The 18,926-nt window shown below is 42.1% G+C and overlaps 1 protein-coding gene across 1 annotated transcript in view; it reads right to left on the bottom strand.

The window, feature by feature from the left end:
- Positions 1 to 18,926, bottom strand: part of KNTC1 (kinetochore associated 1) — a 3,090,908-nt gene that overhangs the window by 620,646 nt on the left and 2,451,336 nt on the right. Inside the window, exon 55 of the mRNA XM_044068909.1 lies at positions 7,216 to 7,351. Within this exon, the coding sequence (XP_043924844.1) occupies positions 7,216 to 7,351 (136 nt within the window). The remainder of the gene's footprint in view (positions 1 to 7,215; positions 7,352 to 18,926) is intronic.

Below are 18,926 nucleotides of genomic sequence, written 5' to 3'. Positions count from 1 at the left end.
CCTTGGGGAGCCTTCCCCTTCATCCATGTCCATATCTTCAGTGAGGGACTCAGGGGAGTCCACGTGCCTCCTTTTGCACTTCGACTTGCAAGGAACCTCCTCGGGGGGGGGGGGGGCTGACCGAGGAGTCCTCATCAGCAATATCCTGTTCCAATGGAACACCTAGAGGCGCTGAAGCAGGCTGCCCCGAAGGCCGGGTAAGGGGAGCCAGGACCAGCTGAGAGGGAGTGTGCAGGGGGGAGCCGAAGCCAGGACCGGAGGCCTGGATGTACTCAACAGTACCCTCTCCACCACAGCGAAAGCCGAGTGGGAGCCGCTCTCTGACGGATCCGAGATCCGACTCCCACTCGGATCCGAGGCGGGGATCGGACCCGGGGCAGAGACTGTCGGATCCGAAGGACCCGCGCGCTCCGACCGGGACGGGGCCGAAAGAACACCGAGTCCCTCGGATCCGAAGCTCGGCCCACGGCTCTGAGAGATCAGATCCAACAAACTCGAGGGAATAGTCGGAGCCGAAGTGCCTAGCACTGTCGGCTCCGACCCACCCCCGGATCCAACGCGGCTTGGCTCAGACAGCACCGAACCCGGAAGGCAGGTCGGAGAAGGAGCGATAGGAGCAAAAAAGGGGGTCGAGCTCCCCCCCAGAGGGGGGGAGGCAAGAGCACTCCCATCTGCATCTGGGCCTGGATGAACCTCCTCATCATCCGGTCCATGTCTGCATCCGACATACTGAAGGTGGACCTCGAGGAGGCCACCGAGGCAGGCCTGGAGTGCCGCCTCGATGACCTCGATGGGGACCGGGTCACCTCCTCCTCGGGTCCCGGTGAGAAGCAAGGGGATCGGATCTGAGGAGGGGGCAAACTAGAAACCCTGGAGGGAGAAGCCCGCTTGGCAGGCGGGGCTGAGGAGGAATCTTCGGCCCGCCGCTTAAGGTGCTTCTCCCTCCGCTTCTCTTTCCTGGCCTCCCTCACCTTCGAAGCCACAGTGGGAGGTTGAGTCCCGGTCGGAGGGAGGGGGGCAGGAGTGGCCACTACCGAAGACTGGGTAGTGGTCACAGAAGTAGCGGAGGCCGGAGCCGGGTCTGGGGGCAAAAGGCCCGCCAGAACCAGCTTCGACCTCCGATCTTAAGTGCCCTGGGGTTGAACGCAGCACAAATCGCGCAACCCGAGGAGAGGTGTTCAACCCCAAGGCACCTAACGCACTGAGTGTGGCCATCAGCCGGTGAAAGCTTGTGACCACACTCGGTGCATTTCGAAAAAATAGCTTTAGGGGCCTCCGACATCACTAAAAGAAAACGCACACGTTAGGCCCCTACACACTACACACACACACACACACACACTGCGACCAGCGAGGGCAGGGAGGAGAAATAAAGATAAAAACTTTTAGCTAATTTAAGCTAAAAGAAGTGAAATTAGGGCTAGGGAACACCTAAACACACACACAAACACTCGCTCAAAAAGAGTACAAGAAAGAAATTAAAATTTTCTTTTCTCACAAGAATACACCAAGAGCTCTGGAATCTAGCTGCTGCTTGAAGAGCGGCAAACTAGATCTGAGGTCATTCAGGGTTGGTAAGGGATTATGGGTAAAGGGAGGAGCTAGGAGCTCGGATCTATGCTGTGATAGAAGTTGCCGGCTCGGATCCGAGATCGGATCCGTATCCCAAAGGTTGCTGACAAATGAAGTTCCTACTTCAGATTAAATATTTAGAGACTTGTATAAAAATGCAAATGGTCCCAAAAGGGCTTCGCTTCTTTAAATGCCCCAATCATGTAAATGTTGAAGATGAATTTTTTGGGACTTTGGTCGACTTCTTTAATGAAGCAGGTCTTACATTATATCAGCTGTTAATAAATAACATCAAACAAATGAGTGCTTTAAAAGAAGAGATCTTAATTATCGAGCAGCAGTTAGATTGAACGTTCCTAGAAGATGCTTATTATATTGAATCCCTTAAAGAAAGAGAACAACATGAATCTGCAATTATTTCACTTAAGCATATCAAAATCGATAGAGACACTGTGGCTTACAGAAATAAAACAGCTTACACTGATTTTGTATTAAATAACAAAAATAGGGACACTTCAACTGCAGGTCAAGGGAATAAAGTGACTGACAAACAAGTTAACCAGTCACAAAGTTTTCAAACAGAGAGGTGGCTGCAAAGAAATCAAGCAGTCACTAACATTTTAAATCAAGGAAATGTCACTTCCGGTTCCTCTTTTTTGATAACGACAGGTAAGAAGACAGCGGGAACAAAATTCATGAAAACATCAACAATGAATACAACAAAAAACTGATGTTAGATCAAAAACTTTTTTTTCCAAGATGGATTTAAAGATATTGAAGCCCAAACCGATGCGAACGAGGGCTCAGACGGCCTTGGACTCTTCATCGGACATGTAATACAACAACCAAGTAACCTTTTTGACATTTTAAATTTGTCTGATTTTGTTTTGAATGAAACACATAAGAATGTTCTTACTTTGGGACTTAATTTTGTTCCTGCTAGGAGGGCAAACACAATTAATACTGTTTTAGAGTTAAAAAAAATATACTCACAAATTAAATTTGAATTATATTTTAAATGATCGACCTAATCAGCATTCTGCATTTGTTAAACCATCAGTATATAATCCAGCTTTACAGAATACTTTGAGAGTTTTTGCGAATGTTTGTGAAGAGGAGATTAGGACTTGTTTAAATAGTGCAACACAACATAAAAAATGTTTTAATTTAGGTGCCAATGAAAGGAAAGCACTATGTGAATTAAGACAAGCTCACATTAGAATTATGAAAAGTGACGGGGGGGGGGGGCATTAGTATTAATGAATAAGGAAAGGTATAACAATAGTATGTTAGCTTTATCAAATAATGAAATGGACTACAAGATAGTTAACCTGTTTGATATTCACAGAAAGTTTAAGAAATGCACAGTTTTCTTTATGATAGCTTACTGAACAAAGATATTGATTTGATGTTTATAATTTTTGTGTTGTGGACAAGCCAAAAATTGGCACTTTATTTGGGATACCGAAAGCACATAAAGATCATTTGAACCCTCCCTTTAGGCCTATTGTTTCTTCAACCAATAGTGTTACTGAAGGAATTTCATTGGTTGTTGATTCAGTTCTCAATCCCCTCCTGCAAAAGTTGGATTCTTATGTAAAAGACTCATGGGACGTTTTGGACAACATGAAACACTTTTTGAGAAATTTTGTTTGTGAACCCAGCAAACATATAATGTTGACTGTTGATGTAACTGCCTTATACACTTTCCATTCCTCATCATGAGGGAGTAGAGTATGTAAGACAATTTCGTGTTGCTAACACTGATTTAAGTAATGCTAAAGTGAATCTTTTATGTGATTTAACTGAAATATTATTAGACAATTTTTGTCCTTTTTTGGTGGTTAATATTATAAGCAAATCAAGGGGGTAGCAATGGGTTCTCCTGCTGACCCTCATTTGCTAACATAGTAATGGGTAGGTCTTAAAAAATATATGCACTGAATTTAAGGTGCATTATTTTAAGCAATTTGTGGATGACTTGTTTTTTTTATTGTGGAAGTTAACAATGACACTAACACATTTTCTAGATGTACTGAATGATAGGTTTGATTTTCTAAAATTTACTAGAGGTGATGTGGTTTGTATGTTAACTTTTTGGATGTTCATCTGGAATGGAAATATGAACAAAATATTCTTGTCAGCAGTATACATAGAAATAAAACAGTCACAAATAGTTATTTACATAGCAAAAGTAACCATCCTACATTCATGAAGAAAAATATTCCAAAAGATCAGTTCATTCACGCAAGCAGGATGACTAGTGAAGACAGCACATTTAAGAAGGAACTGGAATTCATCATTAACATGTTTGTTTGTAGAGACTGTGGAAAAAAGTGGTTAGATGAAATAGCACAAGAAATAAGTTCCAAAAGGCAAGAATTATATCCTCCAATACTTGTACATGGCTTTATGAAAAATATTAAGAGTAACAATTCTAATAGTATTTCTGTTAAAAACTGGAAACTGTCTTATAATTTAGACATGACGGTTGATAGTAATCTTACTTAAAATATAATACAGAAGAATTGGAAAATTTGGGAAGGTAACAGTGAATTATATAAGGCAGTTGGCAGTGTTCCTAATTTTGTGTATAAAAACAGGCACAGTCTTAAAACTTTATTACAACAGGAAAACACAAAATGCATTCCCAGTAGTTTAAATACTAATAAAGCTAAGGGGATGTTTAAATGTGGCACATGTAGATGCTGTTGGTATATATTAGAAGGACCATTTGTTTCTTTATCTAGTTATCCAAAAAGTTTGCAAGTCCCAGGACAGTTCACATGCAAAAGTAGCGGAATAGTATATATAAGTGTACGCAGCGGCTGTCTGGCATTCTATATAGGAATGGCAACCAGACCCTTACAAAAGAGAATCAGAGAACACCAGTATGCTATTAAGAAAAGAGACAGTAATAATGCTTTAACATTCTATTGAATGAACTAGTAATAAGTTGTTTATTTTTCCATTTTAGAACAAGTTTATCCAGATTTAAGTGGAGGTGATTTCAAATACAGTACTGAACAGAGAAGACACATTGGCAAATTGAACTGAATGCTGACAACAAACCAGGTTTAAATGACAGCATAAACATTAAATATTTTTTAAAAGACAGAAGGCTGTGTTAGTATTTTTATTTTGTTTTTAAATTGAATGATTGGTACATGAGCAAATGTGTTAACTGTTTTATTGTAAAGACTATAAAAATGGGTGAATGGATGTTTTTTTATAACAAGATAATTCATTTGTTCTGAAGAAGTCCAAGAGACGAAAGCATTGAAATAAAGTGTAGTACACTCAGTTTGATGTTGTTATTCCATCTGTGGTGAATTGCTGCTTCACACTGTTAGGACAATATTTTCAGTGTTGTATATGTCATGCTCTTTGGGTGAGATAGCAGGTCTGGAGATGGGTCTAGAATCCAAGGTTAATGAATTAAGTGAGGCCACAGAAAGGGAAACCAAATCTGTTGAGGCTAAAAGGGGGCAATGAAGACGACCTTGGTCTTCAACCTTTCTGAAGGAACTTTGGAATTATGGGAATTGGGGGATATGCGTATAGTAATCTGGAGTGGTGGACCAATTGTGGAAAAAAGTATCCCTTAGTAACTCTCCCTGTGGGGGGATTAGGGCAAAATATATAGTGCACAAAAGTGCTGAAGATGAGCCACAAATTTAAGATCTGTAAAATTTTTCAGGAAAAAAATAGCAAAACATTTGAAAACAAACGATGTAAAAAGTAAATGAAGACGAGTTCATAAGCAGTGAAATGGTATAAATGAAAAAGGAGAGGGAAGGAATGCTCATCCTTATTCATGTTGCTCCAACGACACGAACTAGCCTTAAAGGGCAGCTATACTTAATATCAAGTTTTTCTCTCCAGATTTTTTTCCTTACAGTAGACCTAACAAGAAAAGCAGTATTCTTTGGAGCTGCGAATACTACACCACCACATGTGAAATTTATTATTATTTTTTCACTTTCTCAAAGGTTTTCTTTGGTTTTGCATCAGTTCTATTCATCCATGCTTACGAGTTGTATCTGACTCGTGCAGCAGTCTGAACATCCGCTGCTATCCATGGAGTTTAATAAGCAAGTAAAAAATGAAGTAGCCAATCCACCAAATGCATGGTGTTTGGGATGTGGGAAGAAACAGGAGTACCAAAAGAAAAGTGACATGAGCAGAGACAGGAAATGTGGACCCTGCACAGAAGGCCCTCCAGCTGAGAATTAAATATTAGAACTTCTTTAACCAGAGAAAAGCAACAAGATGCAGACCCTGTACAGAAGGCCCTCCAGATGGGAATCAAATATGAGAACCTCTTGCTCCGAGACAACAATGCTACCCCCACTGTGCTACTGTGCTGTCCTCTGCATTAGTTATAATTGCCTAAATAAATGTTTGTGGGCATTGTCTTGTTTCAGTTTAAAACAGAGCCCAAATAAATTGTTTCTAAACACATTACCTGCATGCAGACACCCCCTCATCACTTTGCCTAATATGCAGATATAGATTTGATGTTAGATGCGCCTGCAAGACCCAGCTATCTGTGAACAACTCACAATGCTAAAGCCTACAGCCACAGTAACATCATATCACGGATGCTAAGGCAATTTCTGAAAATGATGTACATGACATTTCAAGGAGAGCCAAAGCAGCACACAGGTAGACTGCAAATTACAGGCAGACTAAGACTTCAAATTACAGGCAGACTAAAAGTGCGAGTCTGTCTGGTGGTGGTGGGGTAACCGCACTTGCCATATCTATGGCACTCTACGGAAAACTTACTGGAAACTCTGCCAGAGAATACACAGCCAAGTACGATGAACTGTTTATTAAAACAAATAAGCGCTTTCGTCTAAAAGCATACAGACTCCTTCAGATCTTCGCACTTGTGTATTCTCTGGCAGTTTCCAGTAAGTTTTTTAGTTTGTTGTTTTGGTTGTTTTCCTGTTACTCTAAGGAAAAAATTTTAAAGAGAAAAACTTGATATCTAATATAACTGTCCTTTAAGGGTAGTTCTTGGTGTAACTCAACTAGATAAGAACATTCCAATTTATTTTCCTCTGAAAGCAACAAAAACAGATGGGGGGGGGCACTGCCTACTCCATTATCTTTTCTGTCATAATCCTGGATGGTCTGAAGTAACAGCTAAACTCATGTTCCCCCGTACTGCAGAATGAAGAGAGGCATCCATAACATGCTGAATTCCTAAGTCACATAATAAGAAGTCAGAAAAAGTTTCTGTGCTTACCTACACTTTCAGTTCAAAAGCTATCTCCCTACTTAGGGTTACTGTGTTTCTGACATGATTTTTTGTCAAGAAAGCATAACTTCTGAATAAATTCCAAGAGGAAAAGGAATGAGACAGTGATAACAGACATGGAAAAATAAATTGCACAGGACACTAGCAACGTTATAATGTAATGATGTCATAAGAACACCATCAATATTGAGAAATCTATGTGCTTTCGCTTACAGGTTCTAAAGTTTTGACTCTAGAAATTACAAATATTAACAATAATAATAATAATAATGATATGCAGTAAAATACCGATATTGGGAAGGAGAACAGAAGACTTTTTTATTACATTTCTACTCACTTAACACACTTTTGTTGATACAACAACCTGTACTTACCCTTGGTTCGTGGCTGTGGTTCTTCCAAAGTCCTTTAATCATGCCTTCCTTAGGGCTATTATTAAAGGATTCCACTGTATAGGGAAGATTTAACATTTCAAATTCTGCGAGGTAAATACAGCATTTCAGGTGATACCTGTAAAATAGATAAAGTGTGTAATTCAGAAAGTCAGTTACATATGTCTGCTTTCAAGCCATTATTTTCTAAAAGCCCTCCCACCACCTGGAAGTAGTGTGTGAAAAAATATAGTTAGCACTAGTATTCACAGCGACCTTACATCATCATGAAACCATGGCAACAAAGGTATAAGCATAATAAAGTGGGCAACTCTTCTCATCTTCTCCTCAGACACCTACCTACTTTAACTCTGTATCAATGAAAACTTCAATCAGCAGGACATTTTTACATGAATGTTCCCCACCCCAATAGGGCCTCTCCTATGCCCATTTTTTTCAGCAATTCTTTATGAGCCCCATTTAAAAATAAATAAAATAATTTACATAAAACAAACAGACAGAATATGTCCATCTTCTGACTGGGGGTGAGGTGGGGTGGAGAAACACTCATCTCTCAGGAGGATGTTTCTGAGCACCTGAATGGGGGATGGACCATCTCTTACAGATGCAATGTTCTCAGCAGTCCCTCTTGAGTCAGTTCCATGAAGCCTTCCAGTCTGGAAGGAACATACAAGCCTTCACTGCATTCCTGCCACAAGAAACAAAATATCTTAGGAAACCTCTTAATTACAATTAAGGGAGGGTCAGAAGTTAATCATGCTGGTTAAGATGCCGTTTCAAGTGAGATACAGCATGTACCAAATATGTTTTCCCTCCGGTAATCGTTAGGATACCTCAGCAGTTAGATCAAGGAGAATGAACGATACTGAGGCGAAGCCTTTACGACACAATCCTGTCAAGCTCAGTCTATCCTGCGACTGAATATCTATGCCATAATATTCAGTGAATGCATCCAGTGCAGACCAAGTTGCTTTAGCCAAGGGTCTTGATGGGAAACTCCCACAAAATGAATTGCACATGCAGCCATTTCTGTGGAAGAGGGTTCAGAAAAGCATTTTCCTTTGCCACCACAGCAAATACAGTAGTATAAACAATACAAATGCAGGGCTGCATAGACTTCTGCTGGACAGAGAATACAAAGGGTATTACTTTGGCACCCACTTTAAATCATAATCTTCTAGGGTGTCTCAGTCAGCAGTTCACTTTTTCACTTCATACTCCGACCATCCATCTTCCATCCTCTTATTAAACATTTGGTACCAGAAGCATATTTTCACCCAAATTCAAGAGCAGTCCTGTCTTTGGGGGAGGAACTTCAACAGTGGAATCTGATATAATCATCCATGGAAGACCAATAAAGAGCTCCTCCAAGACTGATGAGGACTGGCAGTCAAGAACAAGGAATGAATTTGAATGTTTGCCAGTGTGGTGTGGAAATCTGAAACACTGATCATGATGCCCTAGAAGGGCTGGAGTTAAGGTATACCCCTAAATAACAACCTATTTTTTCTTTATTGAATTATCACTTATGACATAGGTAATCATACATTTAAATCAAATAAATCAATGAAAACAAACCATAGTGGCATATTTTCAACTGTAAACATACATCACATATAATATTCTATACATTCATTGTCTATCAAACATTACAGAGCTCATTCAGTCCCTGCCTTCCCTTAACCTCATTCCTCCTCCAAAACATTATTCTGCACATATTGTTTCCACAGTTCACGTTTTTCCTATGTAATTTGCTCCTGTCCTTTACTAGAGATCCCACTTCTAGTATGGTTGGTTTAGACTTCGATTTCCATTTCTTCCAACTGCTGTTTTGGCAGCCATTAGAATTAAACTCAACAAGTCCTTATTATATTTAGGCAATTTTGACTATGCATCATAGCTAAAAAATAATTCCCTTAGTTTCATCAATTTGCTCACTCAGTATTTCTGTCAGAGTAGTCCGCAGGGAATTTTTAAAGTCTGCCAACCCATTACATTCCCAAAAAATATGTTCCCAGTTACATCTTTCCTCCCCATCACACCTCAAACATTTGCAATCTACCTCAGGAAACATTCTTTGCAGTCTGGTTGGGGTATAAAAATACCTATGTAAACACTTCCAGGCAAAGATCCTAAATCTTCTAGACTTTGTTGCACATTTGGGAGCCATACCTACACCCTCTCACTGTTTCTTTGTGAAATGCTTATCCAATCTCTCTTCTCAGTCCTTTCTAATCTTCTCTGATTGATTCCTACAGTTATCATGCAATATTTTATATGCCCTACTAACTATCACTTAACTAACAGCAGTTTTGTTCTAGATTCTACTAAAACTCTACCAGTGCTAATCTTTTGCTTAGGACCCCCTATTTTTTCTGTTTGCCTGTACTCTGATGTCAATCCTTGATAGGGAAGGTGATCTCTAGTAGTCCTAATGAATCCTTGGCCTCGTACCATTCTATTACCTTTCTTTCTCTAATTATTTTTTCTTGGTATCTTTGTTCCTTTGCCAGTTTTCTCCAGTAAATTCCAGCCCCCTTTTTGTCAATTCTCTGTTCCCCTAATTCCAGTAAGGAAATGTTAGCTAGCTCCACAGCTTACAGTGATGAAATCCTTCGTCAATCCTTACAGACAGTAAGGAAATGTTAGCTAGCTCCACAGCTTGCAGTGATCAAATCCTTACTCAATCCTTAAAGACAGTACGGAAATGTTAGCTACCTCCACAGCTTACAGTGATGAAATCCTTCGTCAATCCTTACAGACAGTAAGGAAATGTTAGCTAGCTCCACAGCGTACAGTGATAAAATCCTTAGTCAGTCCTTAAGGACAATAAGGAAACATTAGCTAGCACCATGGCTTACAGTGATCAAAGCCTTCCTCAATCCTTATGGACAGTTAGGAAATAAGAAGTTATGTAGTCACCATAACATTCCATGTTTGTTGCCCATGATCTCGCCTTCATTCTTGCTGGTTGGGTTTGGATCCGAGCATCAGTTCCGACTTGGCCTACTACTAAAGCTCGAGAGCTTCCACTGGCTCGAGGCTATACCCTATCCCATCAGGCTCAGGGAAGATAACCCAGATCATGTTTGCAAAAAGGTAACACATTTGAGCTTACATACAAAAATCCCAAAGGTAAAAGCTATAGCCTATGCCTCAAGAGGCAAGAAGGGAAGCAGAGAACACAATTTTTCACCAATAAAAAAATTTCCTCTCGATCCTCCAGGAGAGAATGTAGGGAGAAGGAGGGTGGGACGCAAGGATGAAGGCGAGATCATGGACAACAAACATGGAACGTTATGGTAAGAGTACATAACTTCTTCTTGCTGGTTGGGACAGCGTCCCTAGCACCTTCTTTCTTGGGTGGCTAATGGGAATAAACTCTTCAGAACAGTGGAACCAAAGGAAGCCCTGTTCCGGGAAGCTGCATCTACTTTGTAATGAGTGATAAAGGTATGAGGGTTAATCCATGTGGCTGCAGCACAGATTAAATCCATAGGTAATCTGGCCCGAAAGGCAGTCGAAGTTGACATAGCTCTTGTTGAGTGGCCTCTAATCTTTCCTGGCACTTGTTTATGTTGAGAATTATATGCGTGGGTAATATTGTCAGTAAGCCATTTTGACAAGGTAACTTTTACTATTGGTGCACCTTTTCCGTTATTTGAGAAAGAAATGAATAACTTGTCAGATTTTCTAAATTCCTTTGTTCTATGCAAGTAGAAGCATAACTGTCTGTGGACGTCCAATTGGTATAGCGAATATTCTGTCTTGTTGCCATAGTTTGGAAAGAAAACCGGCAGGACAATGGACTGATTTAAATTGAGTTCAGAACATACTTTGGGAAAGAATGAAGGATTTGCTCTAAGGGAGAGACTGTCTTTGTGAGAAACTAAATAGGGAGGGTGTATGGACAGAACTTGAAGTTACAAAACCCTCCTAGCTGAAGTAATGGCTACCAAAAAAGCTGTTTTCCAGGTTAGAAATTTAAGTTGGCAAGAGGAAGGTGGTTAATATGGTGGGAGAATCAGAGTTGGCAGTACCAAATTGAGATCCCAAGGAGTAGGTGGTTCCCTTATTAGAGGCCTCAGTAAGAATACACCTCTCAGGAATGCTTTGCATATTCTGTGAGACATTATTTTTGATCCCATGTTTCCTATGTGGTAGTTGGACATGGCGGCTAATTGTACTCGTATGGTAGCTGCTGCTGCACCTTCACTGAAAATTTCTGCTAAGAAGCCCAACAAGAAGACCTTTTCCATTTGCTAGCATAAAGCTTTCTAGTTGTTATCTTATGAGATGAAACTAGAATGTGTCTCACTGTAGGGGATATGTCTGGAAGTCTGGCTAAGACCGGAAGTGTTGCAGCCAAGCTGTCAGTTTGAGGGTCTGGATAGTGGATGGAGGGTTCTTGACTGATGAGTCAAAAGATCTGGTACCTGGTCCCGAGTCCACGGCTCTTCTCGAAGATGGGGCCATAGGAAAGGAAACCGGATCTGAGAAGGCCAGTATGGAGTGATGAGTATTGATCTGCAACTCAACGATTTGGCTTTCTGTAGCTCTTTGGGGATTAAATGGAATGGAGGAAATGCAGAAAGGAGTCCTGGGGGCCAATCATGAACAAGTGCATCCCTTGGTGACTCCCCCGGCGGGGGGATTAAGGCAAGGTAGCTGCTGCATTTGGTGTTCATGGACGTGGCAAACAGGTGGTAGCAAGGCTGGCCCTATTTGCGAAAAATCTGGTTCCCAGTTTCCTGATTTAGGGACCACTCATGAGGCATTAGAATTGCTCTGCTCAATTTGTCTGCTATCACGCTGGATTTTCTCGGAATATGCATCGCAATCAGAAAACGTTAACAGACTGCCCACTGCCATACTCTTTCAGCCTCTTGACATAGGGGGTAGGATCTGTTTCCGCCTTGTTGATATACCACACCATCGACATATTGTCTGTCTGTATTGCAATCGTACCTGGTGGAAGACAGTCCTGGAATGCCTGCAATGCCAGAAGCACCGCTTTCATCTCTAGAACACGGATGTGCAAGTGGTACTTGTGTTCCTGCCAAGTTCCTTGGACAGTCTTTCCCAGATAATTCCCCCACCCCCATCTGGGAAGTGCCTGTGATCACTGTGGCTACTGGTTGGGGGAGAGTGAATGGCCTGCCTAGAGTTACCTGTGTGGAATGAAGCCACCAATGCAGGTCTTTCTTACAGGAGTCTGTAAGGAAGATCTTGTGGGACATGGGTAACTCCTGCATGGACCATTGAGTGAAGAGAAGCCACTGCAGGACTCTCATATGTAGACGTGCCAGAGGGACTAATGTTATAACAGCTGCCATAGTGCCCAAGACCTTTAGAACCAGCTTTGCCTGGACTGTCTTTTTTGAGAGCAAGATGGCTGCTTGATGTCGCAGTGTCTGTACCCTGTTGCGAGGCAGTTTTGAACCATGTCTTTTGTGTTTAAGTCTGCTCCTATAAACGTAATATACTGTGATGGCAACAAGGCAGACTTTTCAAAATTTATGGTAATGCCCAGGTCTGAGCAAAGATGAACAGTGGTGTCTCTTGCCTTGGTTAGTAGATGCTCAGTGGTGGCGGTCAGGACCCAGTTGTCTAAGTACGGAAACACCTGGAATCCTAGACGCCTCAGGTGAGCCGTGACTACTGCCATGCATTTGGAGAACACTCTGGGGGCTGTAGTGACACCAAAGTGCAGAGTTCTGAATTGGTAATGACTGGCTTGCAGCTGGAAGTGTAGATGTCTCCTGGATCATCTGTCCATTTTTATATGGCAGTACGCATCCTGGAGATCGATTGAGCACATCCAATTGTCGTTTCCCAGAAAGAGAAGTATAGACTGCAGTGTCACCATCCGGAACTTTGATTTTTTTTTTTTACTGAGTTGTTCAGCCTGCTGTGATCCAAGATGGGTCTCCAGTCCCCAGTTTTTTTTGGAACTAAAAAGAACCTTGAGTAAGTTCTGGATCCAGTTTGGTCTGCAGGGACTTCTTGGATGACTCTTTTTCTTAGTAACTTTTGTACCTCTATGGTTGCCTGGTCCCTTTGACTGGGTGGAATGTCTGGGACTAATCTTGCCTTTGGGGATGGGGTGCAGAAGGGTATGTTGTACCCCCATGGATATTATTGACTGTACCCATTCGTCTTGAGTGATATTTAGCCAGGCTTTTGGGTACAGTGATAGTTTGCCCCCGAATGCCTCCAGAGGTGGACAGGTGGGCCTCCTTTCAGAAGCGCTGGAAGGGTCTGCTAGAGAGTGTATCTCTGTCGCTCTGATTTTGCTGACCCCCTCTGCCACAAGGTCAGCGTCTTCCACTGTTATTTCCCCCTCTGCCTCTGGGGGAAGATTCACCATGTGCGTCAGGCAAAGCTCTTTGAGACTTACAGAATCACATTTTTCCGCCCTTCTGGCCTTTGGGGTAAGGCCTGGTAGGGAGGGAAAAACATACTCCCATAGCAGACAGAGTCTTGCCTTCTTGTTCGCACCTGGTCAGAGTCTCTTTAACCTTTGGCCCGAACAAGGATGAGGCATCAAAAGTGGCATTAGTGAAGGAAGACTTGAAGGGCTCAGCGAACTCGCAAAGGCACATCCAGGAATGCCTCCTCAGAGCAATTCCTGTACCAGGTGCCCTACTCACACCATCAGCTGCATAGGAAATGAGCCACATAGAGGAGTTGACTACTGAATTTAAGGCAGCAAGCTGGGCGATCACCTTGGCTGGACCCCCTCCAGCTGTGGAGCCATGCAGGGTATCACCCAGCTCCTTCAGGAGATCTCTCTAAAATGGGTCAAATATGTTCAGTGCTCTGAGTGTAAAAGCCGCCGCCGAGAACATATGCTTCCCATACCTGCCCATTGTTTGAGACTCCTTATTTGGTGGATGGACAGATGCAGAAGTCTCATTTAACTCTTTTTTGGTGGCCGCCATCACCACCATAGCATCCACTGGGACATCTTTGGTTAAAACTTCTCTGTCTGATGGAGCTATTACGAATTTGTTGGGTCTCCCTGGAACAGGTTCAATGGATTCTGTAGAGCCCCATGCCTTTCGACTAATAACGTTGAGGAGCTGGTCGAAGGGTGGAGACATCCATGAGATGGAGGATCGAGAACTAAATGCCTCCAGGTATACGGACTCCTCTTCAGAAAGGGTGTGAGTCTTCCAGCCACCTCTCTGCTTCAGAATCTCTAGGATGTCTGAGAAAGAGACATCTTCAGAGGGTGACCGTAGGGACCCTTTCTGAATTATCCAAGTCCGTATCTGAAGTGACAGACTCCTCAGGGGAGTCTAGATGTTTCCTCTTACATGTTCTCTTCCGAGGGACCTCCCCACAGGGATTCTCTAGGGAGGTTTCAGAAGAGAGGGACTCACCCAATGGGGTATCCTGGGGTATCAGTTCTCTATGCCTGGGGGAGGAATTGTAGAGAGGCAGACATCGGCACCTAAGGGGGAAGAGTACTTGGATCCAAGGGTGGAGCCATCGTGGGTGACAGCACACTCCTCATCATGTTGAAGGCACCATGACCTGGGTCCGAGGAAACCTCTGGCTCCAATGAGCCAGGAAACTCCTCTCGCACCAAGGAGGTGGGCTCCAAGGCCGATGTAGGTGCCGAGCACACCCGCACCGATGCCCAGAGAGGTAGATTTGGATCCGACAAAGGTCTGATCCAACTCTCCTCCCCGGACCCAATGGTGGGAAATCCACTTCCAGACCCTTCGACCGAAGATGATAGTAAAGAGATCAGAACAGAAATCGGGACCGAAAACCCTGGAATGAGTTTCGGACCCGGCGGTTCCACCACAAACACATCCAAGCACTCCGGTTCCAAAACCACTCAGGTCAGAGGAGGAATAGAAGAACAGGCAGTAGCAGAAGTTGGTTCCAATTCCTTTGGGGCTGGACTCAAAAGGATTTTGGCTAGAGCCGGAGTCTGAAGCAACCTCTTGACCACCAGCTCCACGTCATCATCTGATAAACTCCTGGATGATCGAGAGGATGGGACCGGTGATTTCACACTACCAGCCACAGACTGTAAAATAGGTGACTGGGGAACTGAGGAGACTGGCTCCAAGGTTGGGGACTGGCTCCGTATATTGCTCTTAGTCAGTTTCAACAAAACGGGTGGAACCGAAGGAGAAGTCTTTTCGGGCCTGAAAGCCTTCGGATCCAAAGTAGTATCTTTAGAAAGCTTTTTAGCCAGCTGAGAAGCAGGAGCCATAGAAGAAGCTCTTTTTGTTGATTTGTCAGACTTAGGGCATTGAGATGCTTTGGAAGAGGACTGGTTCCCTTCTAGTGCCTCAGCAAAAGGAAGCAATCCCTTGATCATGAGTTTGCTTCTATGTTCCTCAGTACCCTAGAACTGAACCCATGACAGACAGATCATGAGACTTAGAGGTGTACTGCACCTAAACAGTAGATACAACTAGTGTGCCTGTTGGTTAAAGACATTTTCTGAGAACAGGAGTCATATTTTTTGAAGCCTGACTGCTTCACCTCTTTTCCTTCCTTGGACATTGTGAAAAACCACAGCAAAAACAATGAACACTGCCCTAGGAGACTGTTAAAGATAAAGATAACAAGGCTAGTAAAGAACAACCACAGCAAAAACAATGAACACTGCCCTAGGAGACTGTTAAAGATAAAGATAACAAGGCTAGTAAAGAACAACCACAGCAAAAACACTGAACACTGCCCTAGGAGACTGTTAAAGATAAAGATAACAAGGCTAGTAAAGAACAACCACAGCAAAAACAATGAACACTGCCCTAGGAGACTGTTAAAGATAAAGATAACAAGGCTAGTAAAGAACAACCACAGCAAAAACAATGAACACTGCCCTAGGAGACTGTTAAAGATAAAGATAACAAGGCTAGTAAAGAACAACCACAGCAAAAACAATGAACACTGCCCTAGGAGACTGTTAAATATAAAGATAACAAGGCTAGTAAAGAACAACCACAGCAAAAACAATGAACACTGCCCTAGGAGACTGTTAAAGATAAAGATAACAAGGCTAGTAAAGAACAACCACAGCAAAAACAATGAACACTGCCCTAGGAGACTGTTAAAGATAAAGATAACAAGGCTAGTAAAGAACAACCACAGCAAAAACAATGAACACTGCCCTAGGAGACTGTTAAAGATAAAGATAACAAGGCTAGTAAAGAACAACCACAGCAAAAACAATGAACACTGCCCTAGGAGACTGTTAAAGATAAAGATAACAAGGCTAGTAAAGAACAACCACAGCAAAAACAATGAACACTTCCCTAGGAGACTGTTAAAGATAAAGATAACAAGGCTAGTAAAGAACAACCACAGCAAAAACAATGAACACTGCCGTAGGAGACTGTTAAAGATAAAGATAACAAGGCTAGTAAAGAACAACCACAGCAAAAACAATGAACACTGCCCTAGGAGACTGTTAAAGATAAAGATAACAAGGCTAGTAAAGAACAACCACAGCAAAAACAATGAACACTGCCCTAGGAGACTGTTAAAGATAAAGATAACAAGACTAGTAAAGAACAACCACAGCAAAAACAATGAACACTGCCGTAGGAGACTGTTAAAGATAAAGATAACAAGGCTAGTAAAGAGCAACCACAGCAAAAACAATGGACACTGCCGTAGGAGACTGTTAAAGATAAAGATAACAAGGCTAGTAAAGAGCAACCACAGCAAAAACAATGAACACTGCCCTAGGAGACTGTTAAAGATAAAGATAACAAGGCTAGTAAAGAACAACCACAGCAAAAACAATGAACACTGCCCTAGGAGACTGTTAAAGATAACGATAACAAGGCTAGTAAAGAACAACAAGCTATCAACACACACCACACTCTACTTTTTATTACTATATATATATATATATTTTTTTACAATCAAGTAGGGGAGAGAAAAATGGATAGAGGAGACGTCTCTAACTTAAACGACAAAACCTCTTAGGAAGGGATAGAAGGAAAGAGATGCCCTCTAATTTAAACGGGCTCAACAACAGACAGAAAGGAGAAAGAAAAACAAACCCTCTAACTTAAACGGGTTCATTCGTTCAAGGTAAAGCAAGTTTTAAAGACGGGATAGGGAGTTGTAAGCGACGGCCAGTCACAACAAACCCACGAGCAGCAAACTTAGGTATTCACCACAGATGAGACCTAATACCACTTTCAATTAGCAAAAACAACAGTATATATATAAAATATATATAAGCAGATAATATCCAAAAAAGTATTTCACTTAGCCTGAGCCTAGTGAGAAGCACCCGATCTAGTTTAGCAGCAAATGAGATCTGGGTTATCTTCCCTAAGCATGATGGGATAGGGTATAGCCTCAAGCCAGTAGAAGCTCTCAAGCTTTAGTATTAGCTCGGATCCAAACCCAACCAGCAAGAATGAAGGTGAGATAGGACAACATAACATTGTTATAGTTAACTCCATGGCTTACAATGATTAAGTCCTTACATTAACTTGGATGACCTGAGATTAATTAACAGCTTGGGTGTTGGAGGATCTGGCATTGGACACACACACACACACAGACACACACACAAATGAGCAACAGATATTGGCTCTCCAACATCAGTCGAAAGGGGCCCATTGTTGGTGTGTGAGGGAAGATTGTGAAGACTGCATTTGCATATGTGGCACACAGTACCACAAAAGGAGAAATGTGTGTATGGGAGACAGCATACAAACCATAGTGCAAATTTTAGTGTAAAATCATAAACATAGCAGGGGAGTGTAGAAAACTAAAAGCATAAACACCACAGGGGAGTGCAGAGACATAAAAGCATATACCCCTAACCTCACAGAGGAAGTAAGAACCGTATAACCACACAGAGGATTTAAGAACCACATAAACCCCTAACCACACCAAGGATGTAAGAACCCCGTAGACCCCAAACCACACCGAGGATGTAAGAACAACATAGATCCCTAAACCACACTGAGGATGTAAGAACCACATAACACCCTACCACAAATGATGCAAGAAACATATAAACCCCTAACCACACTAAGGATGTTAAAAACAACATAACCCCTAACCACAATGAGGACGTAAGAACCACATAAACCCCTAATCACATTGAAGATGCAAGAAATGCTCTTGCTCACTGAAGGGACACAATGGGCTGCTGGCTCTTGCCCCAGGTGGGAATCAACTAGTAACCCAGGAGAGCTGGGATGTAGGTCTGATCGTCAGAGTGAGGCTAGGAAAAATAAAATAAGTTAAATGTTTACAAAGGGATTGCAGATAAGAAATTCATCTGAAGTAAGTTACTAGCTAAAAAAAGAGTTTACCACAACAAACAATATCTGACTAGACTACTGACTACAAGTAAGGTACAATTAAGGACTCCAAATCAAATGCAAGTTTCCATTTTAAGAATGGGTTTTACATGGCAGGTTTCAATGCAGAATATAATTAAGAGAGGTCTTAGGGAGGGCCAAACTGCACAAAACAGCTGTGCTCAACCCACTGATTACAACCAGAAAAAGGCTGTAAGGTGGTTCTGCCAAAAGCTCAGACACTTAAGAACACATTAAATGTAGCCAATCAAGCAGGCAAAGTGAGGAAGGGCTCAGAACAAGAGACAAGCCTTCGCTAGTGAAAACATATGTTTGACAGTTTATTTATTTATTTTTTTTTAAATGGGAATTTCTTCATGAACAAAG

This window comes from Protopterus annectens, chromosome 4.part0, assembly GCF_019279795.1.
Source record: "Protopterus annectens isolate FY-2018-M chromosome 4.part0, PAN1.0, whole genome shotgun sequence".
NCBI classification, from domain to species: domain Eukaryota; kingdom Metazoa; phylum Chordata; order Ceratodontiformes; family Protopteridae; genus Protopterus; species Protopterus annectens.
Note: the sequence above shows the minus strand (reverse complement) of the source record. Positions and strands in the feature narration are given on the sequence as shown.